The sequence below is a fragment of the Haplochromis burtoni genome, unplaced genomic scaffold (assembly GCF_018398535.1).
Source record: "Haplochromis burtoni strain Fernald_Lab_line unplaced genomic scaffold, NCSU_Asbu1 Contig_520, whole genome shotgun sequence".
Lineage (NCBI taxonomy): Eukaryota > Metazoa > Chordata > Actinopteri > Cichliformes > Cichlidae > Haplochromis > Haplochromis burtoni.
In genome coordinates this window covers 250,350-276,374 of record NW_024582881.1, presented here as the reverse complement: position 1 = coordinate 276,374, position 26,025 = coordinate 250,350, and the positions used below count along the sequence as shown (strand labels likewise).

At 40.6% G+C, this 26,025-nt stretch overlaps 3 protein-coding genes across 9 annotated transcripts in view; all 3 read left to right on the top strand.

Moving 5' to 3' along the window:
* The first annotated feature begins 137 nt into the window (after positions 1-137).
* On the top strand, positions 138-9,044 carry si:ch211-136m16.8 (titin homolog). 3 transcript variants are annotated; one of them, XM_042214122.1, is made up of 8 exons: positions 138-440; positions 2,834-4,240; positions 4,547-4,606; positions 4,960-8,061; positions 8,140-8,347; positions 8,473-8,552; positions 8,641-8,738; positions 8,843-9,044. In XM_042214122.1, exons 1-8 carry the CDS (start codon positions 387-389, stop codon positions 8,904-8,906), a joined length of 5,073 nt encoding a protein of 1,690 aa, XP_042070056.1. In that variant the 5' UTR covers positions 138-386; the 3' UTR covers positions 8,907-9,044. The 3 variants fall into 3 exon arrangements, with proteins under 3 accessions (XP_042070056.1, XP_042070055.1, XP_042070057.1); XM_042214121.1 differs by having other exon boundaries at positions 2,834-4,606; XM_042214123.1 differs by lacking the exon at positions 4,547-4,606 and having other exon boundaries at positions 139-440; positions 2,834-4,451; positions 5,321-8,061.
* A 902-nt stretch (positions 9,045-9,946) lies between these two features.
* On the top strand, positions 9,947-16,237 carry LOC102294048 (mucin-17). 3 transcript variants are annotated; one of them, XM_042214124.1, is made up of 9 exons: positions 9,947-10,220; positions 10,712-13,580; positions 13,752-13,797; positions 13,961-14,110; positions 14,596-14,685; positions 14,832-14,951; positions 15,218-15,340; positions 15,709-15,780; positions 16,012-16,237. In XM_042214124.1, the coding sequence occupies exons 2-9, from the start codon at positions 10,821-10,823 to the stop codon at positions 16,059-16,061; spliced, it is 3,411 nt and encodes a 1,136-aa protein (XP_042070058.1). In that variant the 5' UTR covers positions 9,947-10,220; positions 10,712-10,820; the 3' UTR covers positions 16,062-16,237. The 3 variants fall into 3 exon arrangements, 2 of the variants coding, with proteins under 2 accessions (XP_042070058.1, XP_042070059.1); XR_006052984.1 differs by lacking the exon at positions 16,012-16,237 and having other exon boundaries at positions 9,955-10,220; positions 15,276-15,340; positions 15,709-15,742; XM_042214125.1 differs by lacking the exon at positions 15,218-15,340 and having other exon boundaries at positions 9,959-10,220.
* Positions 16,238-16,888: 651 nt separating this feature from the next.
* eif3c (eukaryotic translation initiation factor 3, subunit C) overlaps positions 16,889-26,025 on the top strand; it is a 37,276-nt gene continuing 28,139 nt past the window's right edge. Inside the window, exons 1-16 of one of the 3 annotated variants that reach the window (XM_042214128.1) lie at positions 16,889-17,031; positions 20,260-20,374; positions 20,466-20,531; positions 20,629-20,818; positions 20,911-21,036; positions 21,263-21,317; positions 21,892-22,001; positions 22,121-22,278; positions 22,395-22,530; positions 22,815-22,918; positions 23,115-23,256; positions 23,409-23,534; positions 23,692-23,785; positions 23,984-24,171; positions 24,307-24,319; positions 24,350-24,488. In XM_042214128.1, the coding sequence (XP_042070062.1) occupies positions 20,280-20,374; positions 20,466-20,531; positions 20,629-20,818; positions 20,911-21,036; positions 21,263-21,317; positions 21,892-22,001; positions 22,121-22,278; positions 22,395-22,530; positions 22,815-22,918; positions 23,115-23,256; positions 23,409-23,534; positions 23,692-23,785; positions 23,984-24,171; positions 24,307-24,319; positions 24,350-24,488 (1,742 nt within the window). In that variant the 5' untranslated portion in view covers positions 16,889-17,031; positions 20,260-20,279. Of the gene's footprint in view, positions 17,032-20,259; positions 20,375-20,465; positions 20,532-20,628; positions 20,819-20,910; positions 21,037-21,262; positions 21,318-21,891; positions 22,002-22,120; positions 22,279-22,394; positions 22,531-22,814; positions 22,919-23,114; positions 23,257-23,408; positions 23,535-23,691; positions 23,786-23,983; positions 24,172-24,306; positions 24,489-26,025 lie in introns of all 3 variants that reach the window. The other 2 variants (XM_042214126.1, XM_042214127.1) reach the window with 2 other exon arrangements.

Genomic DNA, 26,025 nt, shown 5'->3' with positions numbered 1-26,025 from the left:
TTCAGAGCAGCGCTTCGGTATCTGTCACAGAGTTTTACGAACTTTTTTTTCCTGTGGCTATGCTCATTATTCACATCCGCAAAGTCTGCAACGCGTCTTCTTATGTTAACGTGTGAATGTGTGTGTTAATCTGTCTCTTCCTCATTATCATACCCCGGACATATGTCAGTTCTAGGGGGAGGAAGTGAACGGCCACTAACAGCTGATGTGTTTCCATCCTGGACGCGCTTGGCTGCAACTTTCTGTTGACTTTCTGCCTGGTTGCAAAGACCGCTTAGGGGGGGAAAACTAAAGTGACACAGTGCTTTGGTTTGTCCATGATTTTTTTTTAATAACGAGAACGTCACGTCAGATGGTCAGAGAGTGACCAAGGAGGAAGCGTAAGGATGGACCCTGAAAGTCCCGTGTCCCGCATGGAGAGAACTTTGTGGACAGTCTGGGTGAGAAGCCGTCATCATTTCAATCCAAACCTGTAACGAAACGAAAGATTTGTGTTTTAAACTTTTAAGTCCGTCAAACGTGGATGTAAATAGTCTCTCTTCCTGTGTGTCAGTGGGTCTCTCTCTCTCCACGCATATCCGCCTTATGCAATGTCTCTGCTTACCCCCTCCCTTTCTCGGGGAGAGGGAGAGAGAGAGGGGATGTCTGTGAATCACTGGCATGTTCACGTCCAAGACAAAGAAGTCTTCTCCATGCTTATTTGAACCTGGACAGGTTCAAATAAAGTAATTCTTCAAAAGTAAAAACATTAAGTGCAAATCAAAGCTTAACAGTTCAAAGAAATCTTTTGTCCATCTGTTGGAACAGCTTCTCTGTTTTAGACAGAAGCCTTTATTAACTGCTGAAACCTTTTCTCCTTCAAAGTGCACATTAACCTGCTGGATGCTGATTGAGAGATTATGATTATAGATCACAGCAGACGTTTGAGATCTGATTGCTCTGTTGGTCATCAGCTGGAGACTGTCTGCAGTTCTTTCTGAGAACTGATCCTTGTAATATGTGCGCTCCTTGCAGTTGCAGCATTAGTGAGATTCCTCACAGTGCATCCCGGAGCGCAATGACTGTTTGAGACTGTTATTACACAGGAGACAGTCTTACAAACAGGAAACGCAGGTGTACCATTTACTGGGTTTAAATTTCAGAGTCCTGCTGTTATTGTTGTTCACTTCTGCTTAGGGTGCACTGATTTATGTTTCCTGTTTGGGGATTTTGTTTGTTTGGGTTTTTTATTTTCATCTATCACAGCCATAGACTTTGGAATTATCTGTCTGTCCATGTTAGGATTTCCCGCTGGTTGCCTGTTTTTTTAAAACACACGTTGAAACTAATTTAAACTACTTGGCTTTTAACCCAGAATGATAGTGCTGTGTTCTTACTTTGTCTTCATCACTGTTTTTATTGTTTTATTGCTGTGCCATGCTTTGCTGCTTCATACAGCACTTCATGAAACTCTGTTTTTTAGGTTAGATTAAAATATAATTGGATTGGATGTTTAATTATTTCACATTTCTGGTAGTGATGAACCCACATCAACTAATAACAGTTCGCATGACATCTACAAAAAAAATTCAGCTCCTTTCATCTCTTTATTTTGGACTCACATCTGCTTTTAAACCGCTCTCGCTTCTCTCATCAACCTGCTTTTCAGACGTGGCAGGTAGTTATTGTCACAGTTTAGTCGCCTGACAGCTGGTCTCGATAGCCATTGTGACACTTGGTGATATACAATGAAAATAAACAGATTCTGATGTTTTAAAGCCTGTTTCACCAGTTTGAACAGGTGACCCATATTCTGGAGGCTTGAGTCTCCTTTCTAGGTGCTTGGGTTTGAGTCTGCTTACTCACACTCCTTCTTCCCACTTCTGAGTCTATTGTGTGCACTTCTGTGTCCAATAAAGGACATGATGCCCACAAACAAATCTTAATACAATCAAACTACTTGCTGGTGAAGTGTGTTCACCAGCAAGTAGTTGGTGAACAGTGTGCACCAGCTACAACAGACAAATATGGGGATGTTGGAGATAAAATAAACAGCTAAACAAAGAAAATATCATGAGATCCTCAAAAAGACATAAGTTGAAATAAATGCAGATGTTTCTCAGCGTAAACTAAATGCTTTATGTTTGCCATGTTGTATTTATAAAATGTTTGTGTTTTGGTCAATCCTGTAAAGAATGGACCATGATTTTTATTTTCTTTTTTTAACAGGAGTGTTTTTTGGACATCTTAACAAATGAAACAAAAATAATACAAATAATTCTTATTCTCATTTTTATGCAATTCTTTCGTTTGTTTGTTTGTTTGTTTGTTTGTTTGTTTGTTTGTTTGTTTGTTTGTTTGTTTGTTTGTTTGTTTGTTTGTTTGTTTGTTTGTTTTTGGGGGGTGGGCACTGACAGGGTTAAAGTCTATTACATTGAATTTTTCTTTTTACTTTAATACATTAGCAGTTAATGTAACTTATAATCAATGAAGTCAGGATTCCATGGAGGCCGGTCAGGTTCTTCCTGTTCATGGCTGTGTTTTGTGCATGGGAGTATTGTGGTGCTGAAACAGGAAAAGACTTCCACGAAGTTTCTGCAAAGCTGGAAAGAAACTGTTGTGTAAATAGCCTTGAATGCAGTGACACTAAGAGTCTTTAAATGCTACTTGTGCATCTTTAAAAAAAACAAACCAAAAAAAACATGGGCTATACAAACTACCTGGAATGACTGAAAATAAATCAATGCGGGGAAAACAAATATATTCACACTTTTGTCTTTTGTTGGATTTTATTGATGCTGCAAATTAAAGTGTTACATAATGCAAATTTCTTTTTCCTTCCTTTTTTTCTTAGTACTACATAACTGGAGCTGTAAACAGATTCATCAGGCCACAGCCCGCTGACACTGTCAACAATGACCCAAACACAAATCAGGAATCTGCAGCTGAAATCAAGCACCCTCCCTCTGACTCAACAGAGGGTGACAGTAGCAGAGAAGGTGTCGAGGAGGAGCAGCTTGTCGCAACATCCTCTCTGCTGAGCTCGTCTCGCCCCGTTGTCGAATGGGAACTTTGCACCACAGAAATCGACTTAGGGGTTGATGAAGAAAACATGCAGTACAAAACCCAGCTGAGAAAAGTTGACGAGAGCAAAGAGGATGGTGAGGGCAAGAGAGAGGAACAGCGTGACAAGACAGGAAATGATCATTCAAATGATTCAAGAGCAAAAGAAGATGAACGACACACGATGGAGATCGAAAAAATGCCCACTTGTGCAAGACTTGCAGGGCCTGGAAATGATGAACATGAACATGCCGCTTCTGGACCACAAAATTTGTCCGAGGTTGCAACATGCCAAGAAACAACTGAGGAGGAAACTGATGCTGAGAATGCAACAGTGAGATTAGGGTTGCCCGGTGATCATCCAACAAAGGAGGAAAAAATAAAAGAAACCCAAGTAAAAGGAGAAAAGGATCAAACCCATAATAAAGAGAAGGAAGACCTTGAAGAAGAAGACACTTTGAGAAAAGAAGAAAATGATGATAAACTGCACAGTGAAGATGAGCGAGAGTTAAAAGCAGAAAACACTGAGGTAAAAGCATGCATAGCTGCAGGTATAAGTCCAGATGATATGGATCACATGCAGAAAGGAAAGGGAGAGGTAAAGGAGCATGATGCAGTGTTATTGGATGATCATTCGGGAAGGGAGGAACTTGTTAAAGAAACCCGGCTGAAGGAAGAAAATGCTAAAGCAGATCATGAAAAGGAAGAAGATTCAGAAGCAGAAGCCACTGAAGTAAGAGAGGAATATAACAATATGCACTGTGATGATGACAATTTGGTAGCAGAAAAGAACGCGTTCAAAGTATGCATGACAAAAAGTCCAAAAGAGGAGGATTACGTGCACGAAGGGGAAGGAGAAGTACAAAAGATTGATACGGTGACACCAGATCATCATCCAAGAGAGGACCAAATTATCAAAGACACCCAAATAAATGAAGAAGATGATACACTTCATCATGAAGAAGAGCGAGATTTAGAAGCAGACCCAGAGATAAACGTGTATCGAAGTATCAAAGATATAAGTCCAGAAGATCAGGCTCATACGTACGAAGGAGAGGCAGAGATACAGAAGAATGATGCAGTGACACTGGATGATCATCCAAAAGAGGATAAAATTACTGAAGAAACTCAATTAGAAGAAGAAGATGATAAAATCCAGCATGAAGATGAACAAGATTTGGAAGCAGAAGACACTGAAGTACCAGAAGAAGATGAAAAAACAGACTATGAAGATGAACAGCAGTTAGGAGCAGAGGGCACTGAGGTCCAACTGTGCATAACTACAGATATAAGTCCAGTACTGGATGATCACAAGCAGGAAACAGAGGCTGAGTTACAGAAAACTGATACAGCGACACTGGATGAACATCCAAGAGAGGATGAAAGCAAAGAAACTCAATTAGAGGAAGATCATCCAATAGAAGATGAAATGTTCAAAGAAGACAACTTAAAGGAAGAAGATGAAAAAACAGATCATGCAGATTTGGAAGCAGAAGACACTGAGATAAAAGTGTGCATTAGCACAAGTTTAAGTCCCGATGATGATGATAACCATCGCCTGCAGGAAATAGAGTCTGAAGAACAGCAGAATGATGCAGTGACACTGGATGAATCCAATAAACTAAAGAACCAGTTAGGATGAAAATGCACATGAGTGAACAATTTGAGTAACTGAGACCAAAGAAGATTACAACTATAAGATGAGCATAGGAGCAGAGGCTGAGCAATAAACAGATAACAGTGGAATCACAAGCAGGAACAGTGTTACAGATGAACGCGACACGGATACTCAGAGATAACAAAGAAACTATGAGATAAAAGATGATGTTCAAGCACTTAAAGAAGAAAACAATCAGAGATTTGAAGCAATTATGCATGCACGTTAAGTCCGATGATGATGATAACCATCGCCTGCAGGAAATAGAGTCTGAAGAACAGCAGAATGATGCAGTGACACTGGATGAACATCCAAGAGAGGATGAAATTACTAAAGAAACCCAGTTAGAGGAAGAAGATGATAAAATGCAGCATGAAGATGAACAAGATTTAGAAGTAGAAGACACTGAAGTACCAGAAGAAGATGATAAAACAGACTATGAAGATGAACAGCAGTTAGGAGCAGAGGGCACTGAGGTCCAACTGTGCATAACTACAGATATAAGTCCAGTACTGGATGATCACAAGCAGGAAACAGAGGCTGAGTTACAGAAAACTGATACAGCGACACTGGATGAACATCCAAGAGAGGATGAAAGCAAAGAAACTCAATTAGAGGAAGAAGATGATAAACTGCAGCATGAAGATGAACAAGATTTAGAGCCAGAAACTGTTGAGGCAGCAGAGGACAATGATAAAACCGACACTGAGGTGAAAGTGTGCATAGGTACAGATGTAAGTCCAGAAGAGGAGGCAGAGGTACAGAAAAATGATGTAATGACACTGGAAGATCATCCAATGACAGATAACATTAAAGAAACTGAGTTAAAGGAAGAAGATGATAAAATGCAGCATGAAGATGATCAAGGTTTAGAATCAGAAGCCTGTGATATTATGCTACAACTGGACTCTCAAAATGTAATCAAGTCAGAGGAGAAAACAAGTCAAGCTGAAAATCAGCTCTCAGCTTTTGGAGACCAGCCAGATACATCAGTGGTTATGCTCACTGTTATCACAAAATCTTATGCAATGACTCATAGCAGTGAAAATGATGAAGGTGAGAAAGAGAAGTGGGTTGAGACAGAGCGGCCTGCCGTCAACGAGACAACAGAAGTGCCAGATCTGGACGAGAACATCGGAACAGAAGCAGAAGACACTGAAGGAGAAAATCTTTTAACTGAATATGATTTATCCGGTAAAGAAGCTGCACTGAAGACTGCTTCACAGCTGCACACAGCTGGATTCACAGATGAATACGAGGAGGATATGAGAGTCCCAGGAGTGCAGACCAAAACTAGGCAGACCGGTGTGACAGTAACAGATATTTCAGAAGAGAGACTCATTGATCAAGACCAAGAAAAAGAGGAGAGCGTCTCCAGTGAATCCTACACCGGAGAATTTTACAACGAAATTATAGATTCAAGCACCTCAGTTACAGTAAAGCCCAAAGGCGAAACGACGCAGGAAACAGACGAAGAATTTAAAAACACTCTCCCGGGGATCAGTGAAGGCCAGTGTGCCGTGCTGCAGGAACTAAATACTCCAACGTGTGAGGAAATTCAAGAGGGAGTTTCCAAATATAACAATGAGCTTCGGAGGGCCGATGAAAATACAACACAAAGGTTCCTGGAAGCAGGAGATTGTGAGGAAATCCCGGCAACTCAATTACCAGAAGAGGTGGAGAGCGGAGATCAGGAGAGCCTTGAAAACAGTGACTGCAGGACTGGAGCTGACCATTTACCGCTGAAGGAGTCCATGGAAGACAAACAAGAAAGCAAAGAAGAGACTGAGACGAGCTTTGGTTTGTTTGTGGAGGAGCACGAAGGAACACCGGACCTTGAACTAGAGGCAGAGAGCAAGCTTGTTGAAGGAGTAATTCAAGAATCGGGACTTGACAAAGAAGAAGGAAAATTACTGACAAGTTCAATGAAGACAGAGGTGACTGGAACACATGTTGGTGTAGTGGACGAGACTGAAAGGAGATCAGAAGGGCTGCATGATGGTGGCAGAGGATCTACAGGAGGTGAAACAAGAGAAGCGGTTGCAGCAGAAGTGGTTGGATTCGTCATTCAGGAGTCAGTAGCAGCCATAAAGTTGGATCAAAGCATCAGCAGACCGTTAAGTTTACAAGAAGACACGAGTGAATATGGGTTTGTGAGACACTTAGCTGAAACTGAGCCTATATCCATTGATGATACCTCTGTTGAAATGCAAGATAAAGCCATTGAAAAAGAAGGAAGGGGTTGTGAAGATGAAGAGGAGGAAGCAGAAAATGGAATCCAGACCTTAAATGAAATGGATTTACAGATAACTAAAGAAACTGCAGGTGAGCTAATCACAGAAAGAGGAGACAAAGAGATTCCTCTGAATGCAGAATTGGAAATATCTCAACACTCTGAGACTCAGGAGATAAACAATCAGTCGCCACACAGAGCACTTGAGATAAGTGAGACACAAATAATAGTAGCTGAAACAGCTGACGAGCCCAGACCAGAGGATTTGCCAGTGACGTCATCAGAGGAAAAAGGCGGTTCAGTCAGTGGACATCAAGACGTAATTGATGAAGAAATCCTTGACTTGTGGATTGAGGCGGTGATGTCAGAGGACACTGATGAGATTAGACAAGAAGAGCCCAAGCCAGGGCAGCTATTGGACGCCAAAACAGACACTTTAAATGAGGGTGAAATATCAACAGAGAATGAGAAAGTGTCACTAGCAGAGGCCATTTGTAGGGAATCTGAGGCAGTAAGTGACACAGAAAAGTCTTCATCAACTGTGGAGTCTGGATTTTTGAACCAGTTTCTCAGTGAATCGTGTATTCAGAGTAGTGAGACTCAGCTGCTGAAATCAACGAGCACTGACTCACTCCAGGGGATCCATGAGCTGGTGGCTAGCGTGTCCACAGACATCTTTGGAGTTATCGCACAGCCTCAAACTCAGGACTTACTGACAGAGGAATCAGCCGAGACAGAGAAAGAATCGGTCGCTGATATAGAAGCTCAATCACATCTGAACCAGGAATCTCAAGAAAAAGCAGAAGAAAGAGCTGAAACATTAGAGACTGAAAGTGGATCACAGAAAGCGTATGAGGATGTTGAAGAAGCAGATGTAACAACAATGACAACACAGAGCTCTCCTTCGCATGACAAGAAGGTGGAAGCTGAGGAGGAGCATCTTGAGGTAACCGCGTCTGATTCTTCAGATGACCTCAAACCCGCTGAGTCTGAAGAATCTGAAAGCGACTCACAAAGTGAACCTGAGAAGGACACACTGAATAGACCACAGCCTGCACATTCATCCTTATTTCCTGTGCTAAACGAGGCCCAGGTAGCCGAAGAGCCAACAATCGAATATGAGAATAAGGTATTGTTTCTATATGGCATAAAAAAATTTTTGATTAAAATCAAACAATGTTCATAACAGACTTTTGGGGCATTACAGGTGGATGGCCCTGTGCTGGACTTTGCTGTGCAAAGGTCACGAATTGCTGTTAAGAACCCTCGTGTAAGGCCACCTAAAAATCCCCGCTCCCTGCTCCATATGCCCTCGGAGGAACCCACACCCACACCTACACCATCTTCACGTTTGCCGGTCAAACTCCCTGGAGGTGTGCCTTTAGGAGGCATAGGTATTGGAATAAAACTCCCTGGTAGGTCACTCATGATACATGAATCCCAATATCTTAGTCTTGATAGTCTATTAAGACTTTCTCTGGTCTTTATATCCTGTTATTTTCACAACTTCCAAATGATTTCACACGTTTGCTTTTCTTAGGGCTCGGTGCTGGATTTCCTGTTTTAAAAAAGACACAGCGGGCAGTGAAAGACGAAAATACCCAGGAAACAGTGTCACAGGTACTGCTAAGAGTGTTTAAATACCTGTTTTTTTCCCTCTTAAGTTAAGATATATATATGTATCATTAAAATGACGGAATTACCACAGGAACCTGAAACAAAGCCAGAGGAGAAGAACGACGCTCCCCCACAGGAGGAGGAGGAGGCACCGAAGAAGCCTAAATGGATGCCACCAAAACATCCCGGGTAAGGATGGCAAAAGGGGAAAAAAAAAACAGTCACCAGAAAAGACACGTCCTGTTTCTGACTTTTTAAAAATGTATTTATTTATTTTTCTTCTGTGTCCACAGAGGATTTGGAAATCCCCTGATGGCAGAGCTAAAGACCAAACTGAAGAAAACACCAAAGGAGTGAGAAGCTCAATGGCTGCGTGCAAATACCTGAATGTAATATACATATGGTTTTAATTTTGTGTACTGAGAAACTGTTCTTTATGTCCCCTACTTGTTCAATGTAATTTGTAAAATAAAGATAAACTTTCTTGCATGAAAACAGTGTTGATACAATTAATCTCAATTTAAAAAACAAAACAAAACAGAGAAACACGAGTTCCCTTGTATGAGCAGTCACGAAAACATTTCTTCTCCAAACTGTTCAACCTGAGTTGCCACCCTAATAAACTCATTTCTAACCCCTACTCTATTTCTTTTCCTAAATGTCTATTCAAACATGGTAGAACAGTTTGAATTGACATACCTATTATGCACGGTGTAGAAAACTAAAGGGGAATCTAAAAAGAAACAGATCAGAGAGCTGCGCACAATGTTATAATGAATACTGTTTTAAACCTCCTGGAGCAGTGGTATCAAACATAATGTCTGGAAGCCAAAATCGCCACGACAAAGACTTCAATGCAGCCCACTGCATTGACAACTTTTGTACAACTTTTCCTACTGATAAAGAGCTTCCCCCGCAGTATTACACTAAAGTAATCAGGTGATACATTTAATCGTTTAAATGACAGGGAAGTTCCTTATACTATAAAAATGTATGTGTTTTTACAGTGTGTGCATGGTTAAAAAGGAATTAAATGACAGAAGCAGTTAAATGCTATTATATAATCATACAGACATTTCTGGGTTGTTTTTTGTTATTTGTTTTTTTACAGTGGTGCCAGTGAGCTTTTTCTATAATTTTACATATGTATTTCTTCTCGTTTAAGCCCAAATAGTCATACTGGCACATTTCTTTCATTTGCTATAGCTGCATTTTTTTCTATGATGTAGAAAAACTGAGACATACTGTTGAAATTGCATTCCTTTTTTACATTAAGATGGATTACACGTGTAGTCAACCTTATTTACACACTGATTGAAAGGAGCGTTTCACTGGCCCAGCCCACTTAAGCACACTTTAAAGGTCACGAAATGTTTTCAAAACAACGTTAGATGGCACTGTAATGCTATCGTCTGTGCATGAACGCTAATTCACGATTAAACACAGAAGAAGAATCCTTGCGTTATGATTGGTGTAAAACATCCAATGAGCGTGAAGGAAACTGACATTTTGAACTAGACAGGCGCTTCGTTGGTTAACAAGATAAACGTTTCAGAGTTTATGCTGATATTTATTTTGTAGTATCCGTGTTTGTCTTATCAAACCAGAATCTCGTTGAGACTAAAACAGTTTCACATCTATAAACATCCGCTAAGAAGTTCGTGTTTACAGGTAAGCAGAGCTGGTTCCGTTCTTCTAACAAACGTTACAAGGTTTTAGCTTAACCTATGCTCGTTCAAGATGATCTCGTGTTCCGAGCATTACATGAATGAAATAACTATTTATCGTAAATATGACATAGTAAACAATCGGAAAGCAACGTTTTCCAACCTAAAACCGCCGTAACTCTACGTTAAAAACCAAATCTGTGTTCCTAAGCTATGATGTTGCTGTATGCGTTACCTAATCTCTAGTTTTACTGGTTTAAAATAAATTGACATGGGTTTTGTTTTGTTTTTTGGGGGGGTGTAACATTAGAAACTCAGCACAAGTTGAGATTACATAGTCGTCCGTTACTGTCGGTGCTAAATTGCATTTTGATTTTGCTGTTTTAATATCTAGTTTGTATAAATAAAAAAGCTGTAAAATAATTCAGCAGTGAGACATTTTCATTCAGTTGCCTACATAAGCCAATGAAGTCAAGCTCTGTTTTCTTATTTTAGGCACAGGGAATCTGAGACAGCTGATAATATGTGTGGAGTCTGAGTATTGCCCTCTGTTTTAAATAAGAAGCCCTTCATTTATTCTGTGAGAGAAGAAGCATCACCATCCATGGCCAACAAACCAACTGGGCGAGGCTTATACATTCGGGAAAATCCAGATGCCGATGAGTGCTGTGAAAACATTCCACCCGGGGGCACTGTTAAAGCTGGGACTTCTAAACTCAAATGGCCCCATGAAGAAAACAAGCCTCTTTCTGACACCTGCACCTTTTCAACCCCTGCTCCAACAGGCAGCAAGCCAAAGTCACGGATTTCTTTCCAGTCTGCTCTGACACCAATTTTAAAATACTTAAATATCGGCAACAAATCTCCAGAAAGTTCAACACATGAAAATAATCGTCGTCAGACACTTTCTCTTTTCTCCTTTGGTGCAGCCACAGCAGATTGTCAAAAATCAACAAAAGGTTCTGTCCAACAGTTAAACTCAGATCCCCCTAGTAGCTATTCTGGGCAATTATTCAGTGACATGGATGGTCCTGTGTCCTTCCTAGGTGACGAATGCTTGCCAGAAGTGACCCTATTTGATTCTATGTGTGATTCTGCCATACAGCTTACTAGAAATGACTCCCCTGCTCCTGACAGCGCACCTGCAACTTCTGCAAGCACAAGCCCTAAAATAAATATTCCTGAAATTCATCCTCCTGATCTTTCACAACATATGGCAACAACAGAGATTACAGACCCAGATGTCAAAATGATTGATGCCTCTCAGAACAAGCATGCTCCGGTCCCCTGGCTGATACTTGACAAATTCTTGCCAGAAATTACTCTCCTTGATGTTACACGTGATTCACCATTATCATCAGGACAACAGACCTTCTCCATGGATGTGACTCAGGCTCTTCCGCCGCTTGATTTGAAACGCGACAGGTCTTTTAATGGAATGGAAAGTGGAAAAATCGCGGCACAGCCTAGCAGTTCAGGTGTCATCTCGGGCAAAAAATTGCTAAGTACAAGTGTACAATCCGACAAGTGTGTGGGGGAAAGCATAGCAAAAACCTCTTTGGGTGTAACTCAGGATATTACTATGGGAAGTGTTTTGGAAAATAGCAAGTCTTCATCAGAGCCCAGTGAATGTAATATAGAGACGAGTCAAGCATCGGCAGGGGATACACTTGGGAAAAATCCTGCTAAAGTTACTCGAGAAATAATATCTTCTAGTGACATACCTGCAGACTCTAATGTGGAGTGCAGTGCTAATCAAAAAGCTACCTCAGAGATCCGGGAAGAGCCTGTGGAGTTTTCTGATAAACCTCAAGCTATCATTAAAGACCTGATTGCCAGCCATGAAGCAAAGTCAGCCAACGAGCCCAGTGGACAAAATATGAAGATGAGCTCAACATCACCTGATGATACATTCAGCAGTCAACCAGCTAATGTTACACATGACACAACCTCATCCAATGACACGTCAGCTCAGAGTGTAAGGTCTACATCGAATATGGAGTGTAGTAGTAGTCAAAAGGACCCCCCCTCAGAACTTGTGGAATCTTGTCACAAAGTAAACGATGAGTTGAAAAACTATGCGACACAGCCAAACCCAAAAGCATCAAACTCCGGGAATGGAACATTTAATGTCATGCAGGCCGCTGATCTGAGCGTGTCTAATGATTTAAATACTACTGCTTCAGTTTCCCACATTCAGAATAAGACACTTGATCTTCCTCCATTTAATGTAAGCTGCACCAAAGATGGGACTTCAGGTCAGGCAGGTTTTGGCACCACTGAAACATCCCCCATCACAAATCAAAATTGCTCATCTTTAAAGGAATGTGCTCCATTTGCTGTGCAGAACACCACATTTGAAAAGCATTCTCTGCATAAAAGCAGTGGCAGCACTGTATTAGGGGAAGACCTCAAGAACAACACCTTTGATTCTCAACCACCTTCCAAGAAGAGCGACACAATAACTTTGTTGGAAACGGTCCAGAGTGAAAGTAGCCAAATTGCTTCAAAGCCTAATAGCACAATAACTCTGACAGAAATGAGCTCATGTGACGGTCACCAAAGTGCTTCCAAGCCAAATGGAACAATAACTTTATCAGAGGTGAACCCAAATGACAGTCACCACAATACCTCCAGGCCCAATGGCACCATAACTTTGTCAGAAACAAGCTCATGCACCATCCGCCCGAGGTCTTCAGACAAGCCCTCCACACCTGAGGTCAGTAATCTAACCACCAGCCCAAAAGACAACAATATTGACATTGCCCCTGATCTATCAAAGCATAATGTTACGACAGATGCTAAGGACCATAGTGGCAAGGACGTTGAAACCCATGATGACGCTTCTGGCAGTGGCAGCTGTGAGACTAAAGATCTTTCAGGTCTGCCTGTGGTGGGCGGGCTCTCCGATTCTTTAAACAGTCAAAGCTTTGGTACAGTGAACCTCAAAGCCAAGTGTTTCAATTTGGATGACACCCTGGATTTAAAGGCAGACTGTTTGATTACTTCAACACCAATGACTAAATGTACAATGTTCAACTTGAACACTGAGCAAGTTGAGGGCTTACACCTAGGAGCACAGAAGAAGCTGTACACAGATGGTCCCAGGAAGCCAGCTGATCAGGTGCCATCAGACCCTCCATCAAACCTTGTCTGTGACCGTAAAACATTCTTGAAACAGCCAGCTGCTAAATCCCTTTGCCCTCCCCCGAAAGCTGGAGCTCAGCTGATGAAATCAAAGTCACATTCCTCAATTCCAGCCAGGTTGAATACAGTGGCATCCAACTTACCTACGAAAAGACAAAGAACCCAAGCTGAAGCTTCAAGAAACACTGCTGCCACTGCCCCTGATGCACCCCAGGGGGTAGGACTTAAATGTTTGCAAAATGTTGATATTACCATCTGAGAAAATGAACACAGGTTGAACCTATTAGTTATTATTTGTTCCATTTTATTTTGTACTGATTAAAAGCTGTACATCCATGTACTTGACAGTCTGTCGTTAACGTCCTCTTTTCGTGTATGTGTATTTAAGACCACAGGAGTAACATCCTGCTACAACCTGCGTGCTACAGCAACAGGTAGGAAGTGTATACCTTTGTTTTTAGATAGGTTTGCATAGGTCCCAGTTTTGTTATTCCCATAATCATGTGTTTAATAACCTCAGTGTAACTATGTACTGTATCTGTGTGTTCGCATGGTGCGTCCGGGGCATCTCTGTCTTCCCCTTTGTACCAATACCAGGATCCAAGCTGCCCGCTTGTGGCTCACAAAGATCGCAGTTTAGTGGAATCCCATCAGGGATCCAGAGAGCTACTATGTGTCTTAGGCCACCTTTAACAAGAAGCAGTACAGCAATTTCTTCAAGTACCGACAAGCTCTGTGGACCTACAGGTACTCACACATTTGTCAAACTGTATCTGTACATTAGAAAGTTTCAATTTGCCCTCACTTCAGATACACAGTAAAGTTGCCTTTCTTCTGATACTCGAGGGGGAAAAAATTGATAAAAATGCAGCTGATGCCAAACTTCTAGGTGTTTTCTGGTTTAATATTGCCTTCTTGTTCTTGAGTGTAACTAGTGGTTTTACACCTCATTGTAAACTCTCTGTATTTCCATTTATAAATGGCTTCTCTTGACTGGAGGTCTTGACAATGAATCCTCTACTTCCTCCAGCGTGTTGTGGACTTTGGTAGATGTTGTGAAGTTGTTTTGTTTTTAACCATGGAAATAATTCTGTGATCATCTGCTTTAGTTGTCTTCTGTGGTCTTTCAGGCTTTTTATAGAGAAGGAAATTACTGTAGAAATGTATCTGATTTTTGTGAAAGATGTGTTCATTTATTTTTCTGTAACAGTTTCTCCTTTTTGTCTACATAGCAACTAACCCTGTGACCAAGACTTCACAAGCAAAGAAGCACCCTCTAACCAGAGCTGACAGTTTGCTAGTGTCAAAGAGGAAGAAAATGGGTACGGTAAATAAATAAGAAAATCATGCTCTAGTATTGCAGCCTTTTTAACAGCTTCGTTTGGTATTTTTGGTATTTGCATGAAGCTTGAAACCCAAGTGTAAGTGTACAGTCATGTAGATTTCTCTTTTTTTCCACCCTTTACAGATGCTTCCGATCCATGCAATAGTGTTGGAGCTCCAGTATCTGCCTGTGATGCTACAAACAAAACGACAATCCTCAAGCAGCCCAGTAAGAGAGGATTGCCTGCCAAAGCTCAAGGAGAAGGTATGTTGGAAATTTACTGGAATTTCTGCACTTGAAACTTGTGACATGGTCTGAACTTTATCTAAGTCACAGGTATAGAACAGTACTTCACTGTGTTTTCTAAAGATAAACTAATCAGTGCAGATTTCCTGATATGCCAAAGGGTTTGTTGGCTTTTCCACTAACTGTTGGGCAGTTGGCCAAAGTTTGATGTGATTTATGCTGCTGAACAGCTTCACGAGCGCAGTAACCTGTAGTGAACTCCTGTGGTGTTTTCATGCTTTAAGAGGCTGCAGTGCCAGCATGTATGAGTGAACCCTCAAAAGCGTGTAATGCTCCCAACAGAGCCAGGCCCCTGAAACAGCCTGGAATCAGCAATAAAGCACCACTACCTAAAACCCAAATCCACAGTAAGTTGAGAGTGCTGAGGAGACAAGTCTCAGCTGTGTAATTTCTAGTGGACTGTTGGTACTCAGAACCAATTTGGTTGTTTTGTTTTTATTAAAATCACGTGTTCATGTTGTCTGAAGGTTACTTTTACTCTGTGTTGTTATTATTATGTGTTAATTGGATTTTAATTTCATGTCATACAATTGTGAACATTAAACGACAACAACAACTAACACAAGATTGTTAAGTCCTATGTATTCATACAATGTCCCAGTATATCAATTGCTATTTAAAGACAATGGTGAAAATAATTAGCATAGACTGTAAATTGTGGGCGTTACAATTTCCCATTTGTCCTCTTTAATTAATGATGCAAACTGTTTTTCAGGTTGTGCAAAATGTGCTGAGCTTGAAGAACAACTTAAACTGATATCAGAAGAAAACACAAGGCTGAAAGAAGGTATCAGATGGCCTGTTACTGTGGTTATATGGGTCTAAATTGTAGAAATTATTAAGAAGTCAGGAGACATTACAACTTGAAGAATTTGGACTTTACTCAATCAAATCATATCATATACTCAGTATTATCAAGTGATCCTCTTTTTTTTCCTTTTTGGTTATGTTATTTATGTTACACAAGCAATCTTTTATTCTAGGAACATAATTAAGTTTTCCTCTTTTTCTCTTCTAGAGTTGCTGAAATACACTAAACAAGATGTCCCAGTGAAATCCCGGTGTTAATACTTTAAAGCATATCTGCTGTTTTTAAATGTTAATAATTACGTAAAATAATTTACTCACTAAAGTAGAAATGTTTTTTGTTTTTTTTCTATTTTGCAGTGAGGATGAGATTTTGTCTGTTTGTGTGTTTAACATTACACTGTTTATTTTCATCTCTAATAAATTTAATAATATGTGTTGGTCTTTCATTTGGTTGGTCTAACACTTTGGAGAGTGCTCTGCTGGGAGGACACATTTGAACACCTTTTTTTCAGTATTTGGAAATTTCAGTCTTTGCGATTTAGAATTACTGTGCTCAAATACTGATACTCATTGTCAAGCTGCCGGGTATAAATAAAACATCAGCATATTCAACACGCATAGCTACTGGCATTCCACCACTGAAATTAAATATTGTATAATAGATTAATATTCTATTGTTAAAAATATTGAATTTCCAGTGAAACCCTGTGACTTTGGATATCTTTATCTCAGGTTATTCAACACACTGGTATATCTCCATAAATACAAGAATACTGTGTAGGCAAATATTTACCATGCACTGCGATTTAAAAGCAAGGTTTTCCAATACAATATTATATAAAGGTAGAGTTGTTAAAACTTTACCCGTATGTAATGCTTTCACTGTTACTTTTGTCCAGTTTTGCTGGTGTAATCCCTTTCCTCGGAAGCAGTGGTGAACCAGCTAAGGAAAAATGGAGACCAACGATTCGTGTTTTTTTTCTCCAAACTCCCGTGAGAACAACAGAATGGGATTTTTAAATGCACTGTTTCAGCCGCTGAGTGGCGCTGTGAGCGGAGAGCCTTCAGTACTGCGGACTATTCACGTTGTTGATCATCAGAGTACTTCCTGTTCTGACGAAATTGCCCGGTAAGAGTGCTGCACGCATTTTCTTTTCCTTCGACAAGAAAACTGGATTTTTAAACAGCTCAAACTAAACACCGCGGAATAACTTTTACTAGGTTGTAGGTGAGTTTAATTCACTAAGTGTGCGACTTTTTTGTATTTTCGTTTATTTGCCGTGAAAGCATTCTGGGTAAGGCGTGTAAGCCCAACTGCAACTTGGTTTTCATTTCTTTTGTCGACTGTAATCCAGCCTGTTTGCTAGCATTAGGCTAATATTCTGCGGTATAGACGCATTTAAGTGTCAGCACTATAAGGCCGGTGGACGTTTTTCTGGAAAATAATTAAAACATTTAAGTTTAAAAACTGCCTATATTTAAACTGCTATAAATAACTTGTTGGTCTATAATATGTGAAACATATATCAAATGTATCACTCATGAATGATATCAAGTCATCTTGAGCGACAAACAACATTCCTCTAACAAGGTAGAAGCCGCAATCAGTTTTTGGCAATGAATTTTATAAATCCTGTATTTTCGCAGTTTAAAAAAATTCTTGTTGACTTTAAAAATGCCTCTTTTAAGAGTAATCTGGCCAAGAGGACAGCTGAAATTGCAACGAATACAAAAATAGTTCTGTAAACATATTTTAAGTGGACAAAAGGGACCTGATTGATTATAATGTAAGTACAATAACACAGTTATAATGATACTTGAGAAACGGGTATTTTTAAAATTTTATATATAACTCCTTTGTAATACCTGTTCACCAAAGTCTTTTTAGCAACATACCTAACTATATTACACATAAAAAATACACGGAAACATTGGAAATCAGTTTTTGGCAGGCAATCAGTTTTTGGCACAACACCAGTGTTTCAGATTGACCGGTGATGGTCAAACAGATGTGTGGCAAACTTGCTTTTCAGGAGCCGCTACCGATAAACCAGCAAAAGCATCAAGCTCTGGGAATGGGACATTTAATGTCATGCAGGCCGCTAATCTGAGCATGTCTAATGATTTAAATACTACTGCTTCAGTTTCCTACTCTCGGAATAAGACACCTGATCTTCCTCCATTTATTGTAAGCTGCACCAAAGCTGGGACAGGAACTTTAGGTCAGGCAGCTTTTGGCACCACTGAAACATCCCACATCAAAATTGCTCATCTGTAAGGCAATGTGCTCCATTTGCTGTGCAGAACACCACATTTGAAAAGCATCCTCTGCATAAATGCAGTGGCAGCACTGTATTAGGGGAAGACCTCAAGAACAACACCTTTGATTCTCAACCACCTTCCAAGAAGAGCGACACAATAACTTTGTTGGAAACGGTCCAGAGTGAAAGTAGCCAAATTGCTTCAAAGCCTAATAGCACAATAACTCTGACAGAAATGAGCTCATGTGACGGTCACCAAAGTGCTTCCAAGCCAAATGGAACAATAACTTTATCAGAGGTGAACCCAAATGACAGTCACCACAATACCTCCAGGCCCAATGGCACCATAACTTTGTCAGAAACAAGCTCATGCACCATCCGCCCGAGGTCTTCAGACAAGCCCTCCACACCTGAGGTCAGTAATCTAACCACCAGCCCAAAAGACAACAATATTGACATTGCCCCTGATCTATCAAAGCATAATGTTACGACAGATGCTAAGGACCATAGTGGCAAGGACGTTGAAACCCATGATGACGCTTCTGGCAGTGGCAGCTGTGAGACTAAAGATCTTTCAGGTCTGCCTGTGGTGGGCGGGCTCTCCGATTCTTTAAACAGTCAAAGCTTTGGTACAGTGAACCTCAAAGCCAAGTGTTTCAATTTGGATGACACCCTGGATTTAAAGGCAGACTGTTTGATTACTTCAACACCAATGACTAAATGTACAATGTTCAACTTGAACACTGAGCAAGTTGAGGGCTTACACCTAGGAGCACAGAAGAAGCTGAGGATGCAGAACACATTGAGCGATCCACAGCTAAGGAAAAGCCTTATCTGCAGTAACTTCATTCAGCAACCTGACTTTAGATAAATTACTCTGACAACATAGTTTTTCTTTCAGATTGAATGCACCTGCTGTGGAGAGTGGTACCGCACAGTGTGTGTTGACTTTTCTTGTGCAGAGAGCTATTACAGATGTAATCTGGTTGTAGGCTATGGCAGTTGGCCACAGGTGGCAGCAGTGAGCTGTTCTCCATTTGAGACTGCTCCAGCTACTATGTGATACGTCAGTGGATCCAGCTACAAAATAGATGTCATATGTAATTTGGGGAAATTAACTTGTGAATATTCTTAACTTAGAAAGTTGACGTTTTAAAATGAACTCACCTAAAAACTCCAAAACACATGACACACCAACTGGCACACAAGAGTTACTCACTTTCACAAGGTCTACTTAATCACACTGACTCTATTGCTTACTAATTATTGTCTAACTGCTGTACATTTACTGTATGTCCTATCTCCTCACAAATATTTGTTAAATTAACCAAACAGTTCTCGCTAGCTGTGCTAATCAGTTATCCCATCATTTCAAATGTTTTTCAGAGAAAACACTATGAGACTATGATAAGAGGATGTGATGTTGCAACACCAGTCAAGGATTAATGTGTAATGTTTGAGACATATTTCTTTGTTATGGAAAAAAATATTAAAATCATTATGAACAATAGGAGTGCTAATTTAATTTTGGTACCATTTTATTTAGTTTAAAGGTTTATTTGCGAGATCCACAAGAACAAAAAACAGTGAAAGTTACAATTATATTGTGCATAAAACTATAATTCAAACATGGTAATAGAGCCAGGTGCAGATGTGTCAGAAGTTGATCTGACTGTAGGCTATGGCACTTGGCCACAGGTGATGCTAGTTGGCTCGACTCCATTTGAGTGCACACAAAGCAAACTGCATGCTTTATTTGTGGGGCGAAAATGCTGAAATTGGAATAATAAAATGTACGAGGGGAACAACAATGAAGACAAGATAGATTCCCCAGATCATTGATTCTTGTCCTGTAAACAACATCTGCGTGGTGACGTTTATTTGCCGTTTTCGCAGTTGCCTCGTGAGAATATTGCCTCGTGCATGAGAATATCACCAGGTAAACTCAAGACAGTTAATGTTTTATTGTTGACGAGTAAGAAGATTTTGTGTTTAAGGTAACCTCACAAATGTCAAGGACGAAATATTCAGTGTGTATTTGCTGGTTTGTTGGTAGTGGCTCCTGAAAAACAAGTTTGGCACACATCTGTTTGACAGTGAATATCCTTGTCAGCTGAATATGTGCTGGTATACCACACATAGAATCTGGAGCTGCATCTCTGTAATACCACTCATTACTTTGTATTTCTCTACAGATTGACAGCATCCTTCAGCAATGTCTCGATTCTTTGCCAGGTCTGACAGTGAGTCAGAGGAGTCCTCATCTGACGATGAGATCACTGATAAAGCACCCGGAGCCACTTTCAAGCAGTAAGTGAAACTTGGAATAAATCTCATCACAAGCTCATCACACACATTGTTCTTCCTGTACAGATCTGACTTGTGCACTTGGTTTTCACAGGTCGCTGCTTCTTAGCGACGATGAGGAGGACACAAAAAGAGTGGTGCGCAGCGCCAAAGATAAAAGGTTGGTGTGGTATTTTTAAAAGGTCACAACTTTAAAGTCTATACAAAATTTTGCCCCTTTTTTCTTTCTTTTGACTAAATTTATTCTTGAATCTTAGGTTTGAAGAGTTGACGAACCTCATAAAGACTATCCGCAACGCTATGAAGATTCGAGACATGTCCAAATGTCTGGAGGAGTTTGAGCAGCTTTGTCGAGCCTTCCTTAAAAGCAAGAATATAGTGGATAAAGAGGGTATTCCTCCCTTCTATATCCGCCTTCTGGCTGACTTGGAGGACTACTTGAACCAGGTTAGTAGCTTGGACAAAAAATTAAACTGCAATTTAATGATTTAATTGTCATTGTTTTTGTCCTAATCAAATACTTAACATTATTTTTACAGCTTTGGGAGGATAAAGAGGGGAAGAAGAAGATGAACAAGAACAATGCAAAAGCTCTCAGCACCCTGCGTCAGAAGATCCGCAAGTACAACAGAGACTTTGAGTCAGAAATAGCAGCATACAAGGAGGTAAAGTCAAAGACTAAATCTTCATGTTTATTTTCTATGCATTGTATGAATCTCTGGGGGGGGTTGTAAACTTAGGTCTCATCAGATCTGTTCTGTGGTCAAAAGACTGTGAATGTGCTGAGCAGCTTCCTTCTGGTGGTATTTAATCTGGTGTATTAGAATCTATACGAATTTCAGCCTTAAAAAAAGCAGTTATCAGAATGTCTTGTCTCTCTCTCCCTGCTAGAATCCACAGGAGTCTGCAGATGAGGAGGAGGAGGAGAAGGAGCCAGAGGACTCTGGTGAGCTGGTTGTTTATACAGGTTATGTGTAAAGGATTCAAACCGGAAAGCATAGGATTTAATAGGGGCATAGGTGAAATGTGTCTGTGTGTAGTGCACGTGTCAAGTCTCATCATGAGTGATCAATCATTCTTGCACATCAACCTGTAGGCTGCCAGTGAAAATGGGCTTATTAAAAAGGACTGTTGAAGGTCCAGCTCCATGATATATTATACATTATACAGAATCTGAAGTTTAACTGCAAAAACTAAGCTGATTTTAAAAGTTTGTTCGGTTGAAACTTTTGACTGTTTTTAATCTACTCAGAAGAAACTCCAGCAGCAGATTAATCAGTTATAACTAATGAAGTTTAGAATGTTTTACGTAAATTATGAAGTTTACTTTGTACATTATTACTTAAAAACTCAGTTTAAGAGTTTTTTGCCCCCTTTCATTACTTCATTCTGTGCTTCAGTCAGTCACATTTTCACGTGCTGTACAAAGATTAGCTGCAAATGATGAGATGATCAATGTGTGTTGGTGCTGAGGGGAAAGGAGCCAGCATCGTCTGATATTTGTCTTTTTGGTCCACAAGGCTCGTCCTCTGACAGTGAAGGAGAGGTGTCATCAAAGTCCTTCTTGAAGAAAAAGCCTGAGGCGCCTTCAGAGGCCACCGACCGTTCTCAGACTGCCAAGGAATCTGAGGTAAGAGGTCATTTAACTAAACTACAGCAAAAGATCTGGTGGGAAAGACAAAATACTTGCACAGTTTATTTGAGAGGATGCCTGAGCTAAGATTTTGAGTTTTTCCCTTCTCTCAAAAGGATAAGTCCTCTTCTTCTGATGAAGATGATGATGATGATGATGATGATGATGGAGACTGGAGCCCAAGCGACTCAGACAGCAGGAGTGAAACCTCTGATAAGGAAGAAGAAAATGCCTTAAAGAGGAAGCGTCTTGTGACCTTCCTCAAAGTTAAAAGGTCTAAATACTTTGAATATCTGTTCAGACACTTTTTTAGATTTTAAGTCAAATTTTACTGCAGAGAGAGTCATGTAGAGTGAATGTGTTGTTACCAAACACTGTGTCTGTCCTCAGGTCCCAGGACACTGAAAAGCCTGGAGTCAGGAAGGAGGAGAGGAAGAAGAAGCCCAAACAGAAAGAACAAATTGAGGAGGAGGCTGAGGAGGAAGGAGGCTGGGAGAAGGTTAACAGAGGAGTACCTCTGGTTAAGGTAAAGAACAGATGGTAACATAAAACTGTCTGGACTTGATGCCGGCCGGACAAGAATAGATGCACTGGTGCTGCTTCTTATTTTAGTTTAGCTTGTTTGTGTTTCAGTGCCGACGTGTTCATTTATAGTAATGACAGTGATAAAATCAACATGCAATTGTCTGGCTAATTTAACAAAATCAATGACTGTAAAAAGAAAAACTTGCCTCTAAGAGTTTATTCAACACGTTGTTTGTATTTTTAATTTTAAGTTTGTTTGTTTTTTTCCCCATTGCGACCATTCAGGAGAAACCCAAAATGTTTGCTAAAGGCACCGAGATCAACACAGCGGTGGTGGTGAAGAAGCTGAATGAGATCCTGCAAGCAAGAGGCAAAAAGGGAACAGACAGGTAGACTGCATTTATCACTAAAGCTTAAAAATATATATTTAAAAAAAGTTACGTATTCACACGACTGTTGATATCCAGTCAATGTAAAACCAGGCGTGTCATGTGGAAGTATGTCCAGTATATGAATTTCAGAGAAATTCTTCTCCTGAACAAATCCTGACTCCTTTTCTTCTTTTTTCTCCTTTCTCACTGACAGGGCGGCTCAAATTGAGCTATTTCATGCTCTGGCAGCCATCGCTGCAGAGAATAACTTGGGCCAAGGTATCCTGGTCAAGATCAAGTTCAACATTATTGCCTCCTTGTACGACTACAACCCCAACCTGGCAGCCTTCATGAAAGTGAGTGACACTGCTTTTAATTCTTACAGTATCAACAAAACCAAAAGGGTTCCTGTGATTTACTGTAGTGTTTCATGTTACATGAAATATCTTAAAATTGCAAGTCATCACAAAAATTATTTATAGTTCTTCTGGCTTGTCTCCTTTTTTAGCCTGACATGTGGAAAAAGTGTCTGGATTGTATAGATGAGCTGCTGGACATTCTCTTTGAGCACAACAACATCTTCATCGGAGAGAACATCGCAGAGGACAGCGAGAATCTGGCCGTCTCCGATCAGGTGATCCCACTCATCCACCCCAAGCAATCTGTGGACTTAAAGAAAGAAAGCAGTTTAGACTAATAAAACACTCACATAGCTGTTGAACTGTCTGCATTTGTATCAACGGTCTTGTGAACTATGGGCTGGTATTAATTTCTTTGTGTGTATTTGTTAGCCTTTCAGGGTGCGCGGATGCATCTTAACCCTGGTAGAAAGGATGGATGAAGAATTCACAAAGATCATGCAGAACACTGATCCCCACTCTCAGGGTGAGTGGTGCCAAAACCTGAGTGACGATTATTAACTGCTATGAGGGTGAATGTGTTAGGACTGTAAATGTGGATTAATGGGTTGCAATCTAAAATGTGGGATTTACATCACCCTTGAAATTTGTATTGCTGTATTTGCTGCTCATATGGATGTATTTTGCTTATTCTTTCCTCTCTTTTTTTAAAATCTTCCTTCAGAATACGTTGACAATCTCAAAGATGAGGGCAGGGTTTGTGGCATCATTGACCGGCTGCTCACCTACATGGAGAACAAAGGCTCCACAGAAGAAATTTGCCGTGTCTACCTGCGCAGAATCATGCACACCTACTACAAGTTTGACTACAAAGCTCACAGACGCAGCCTGGGCCTGCAGGGAGAGACCAAGGTGAGAGACGGCACTGTGCAGAATCAGAACTTTTCTTGACAAACATCTGCATCATGATGCTATTTTTATGATGTTTAATGAAATGTTATGCATAAGGTGTAAAATGGTGTGCTGAAGTGTTTTTCTGTTGTGTAGTCGGAGCAGGACCAGAGACAAGAGGAGAACAAGGAGGAGAACAAGGAGGAGAGCGAGGGAGAGGACAGCGCTGTGATCATGGACCGCCTCTGCAAGTTCATCTACGCCAAGGATCGCACCGACCGTATCCGTACCTGTGCTATCCTCTGCCACATATATCACCATGCTCTGCACTCACGCTGGTACCAGGCACGTGACCTGATGCTGATGAGTCACCTGCAGGACAACATCCAACACGCTGACCCACCTGTACAGGTAGGCACTCGTAATCATTATTTCTTCATATCATCATCGTCATCATCATAGTTTATTTATATAGCACTTTAAAAACACACAAGGCCGACCAAAGTGCTGAACAATAGAAATATAATAGATACAATAAGAATAATAAATACGATAAAATAATAAACATAGCAAAAACAGTAAGTATAAGTATAAGTAAATACAAGTCAGTTAACCACTGAGTCAAAAGCCAGCGAATAAAAATGCATTTTTAATCTGGATTAAAAACCAGCACTGATGTTGATTATTAATATAATAATAATCTTCGAGGAAGATTATTCCAACGCTTTGGAGCCACGATAGAGACGCTCGGTCTCCTCTCAGTTTCAGCCGTGATTTGGGGACTTGGAGTAACGGCTGCTCAGCTGACCGGAGCGAACGAGTGGGGACATAGGGCTTCAGCAAATGAGACATATGCAGGTGCCAGACCATTTAAGGATTTAAAAACCAATAAAAGAAATTTAAAATGAATCCTAAATTCAATTGGAAGCCAGTGAAGGGAACCCCAAACCAGGGTAATGTGCTCAAATTTCCTTCTACCAGATAAAACCATGCCGCAGTATTCTGTACTAGCTGCAGGCGTGTCAGAGTGCCCAGTCCAACCCCTATTATTAGGTTATAAACGCATGGATGACAGTCTCCAAGTCACGCCTTGAAAGAAAAGGTTTAACCTTCGACAGACGCCTGAGTTGATAGAATGATGATTTCACCACCCCATTCCCGTGGCCATCAAAAGTAAGTGCAGAGTCGATTTTTAACCCACGATTGGTAATCGAGCTCTTCAGGTGAGGGGTCAGAGCAGCAAGGTCAACATCAGGGATATCAGAGGAACGATTCGGGCCAAACAGAATTGCTTCCGTTTTACGTTCATTAAAATTTAAAAAAGTTTAGAGCCATCCATGACTTAAAATCGCTAAGGCAATCAAGCAGGAGTCTAATTGGGGAGCTATCAGAACGACTGAAAGAAAAATAAAGCTGGCAATCATCAGCATATAGATGAAATGAGACTTTGTGTTTACGAAAGATTGCACCCAGAGACACAACGAAAACGGTAATGGCCCAAGAATAGATCCCTGTGGTACACCCCATGGCAGAGGGGCCACAGAGGACGATGATGAACCCAACTTAACACAGAAGCTCCTGTTTGAGAAATATGATTTTATCCACAGGAGTGCCAAGCCAGAAATGCCTACACAATGCTGTAATCGAGAGATCAGCAGGTCGTGATCCACTGTGTCGAATGCAGCAGTCATATCTAGAAGTATAAGCACTACGTGTTTACCGCAGTACGTCGCTACCAGAATATCGTTCATAACCTTTATGAGAGCTGTCTCTGTGTTATGAAACGGCTTAAAGCCGGACTGAAAAACTTCAAACATTTGAGAGTTATTTAGATAATATGAACGTGTTCTGACTCTAACTATTAGTTGTATATAC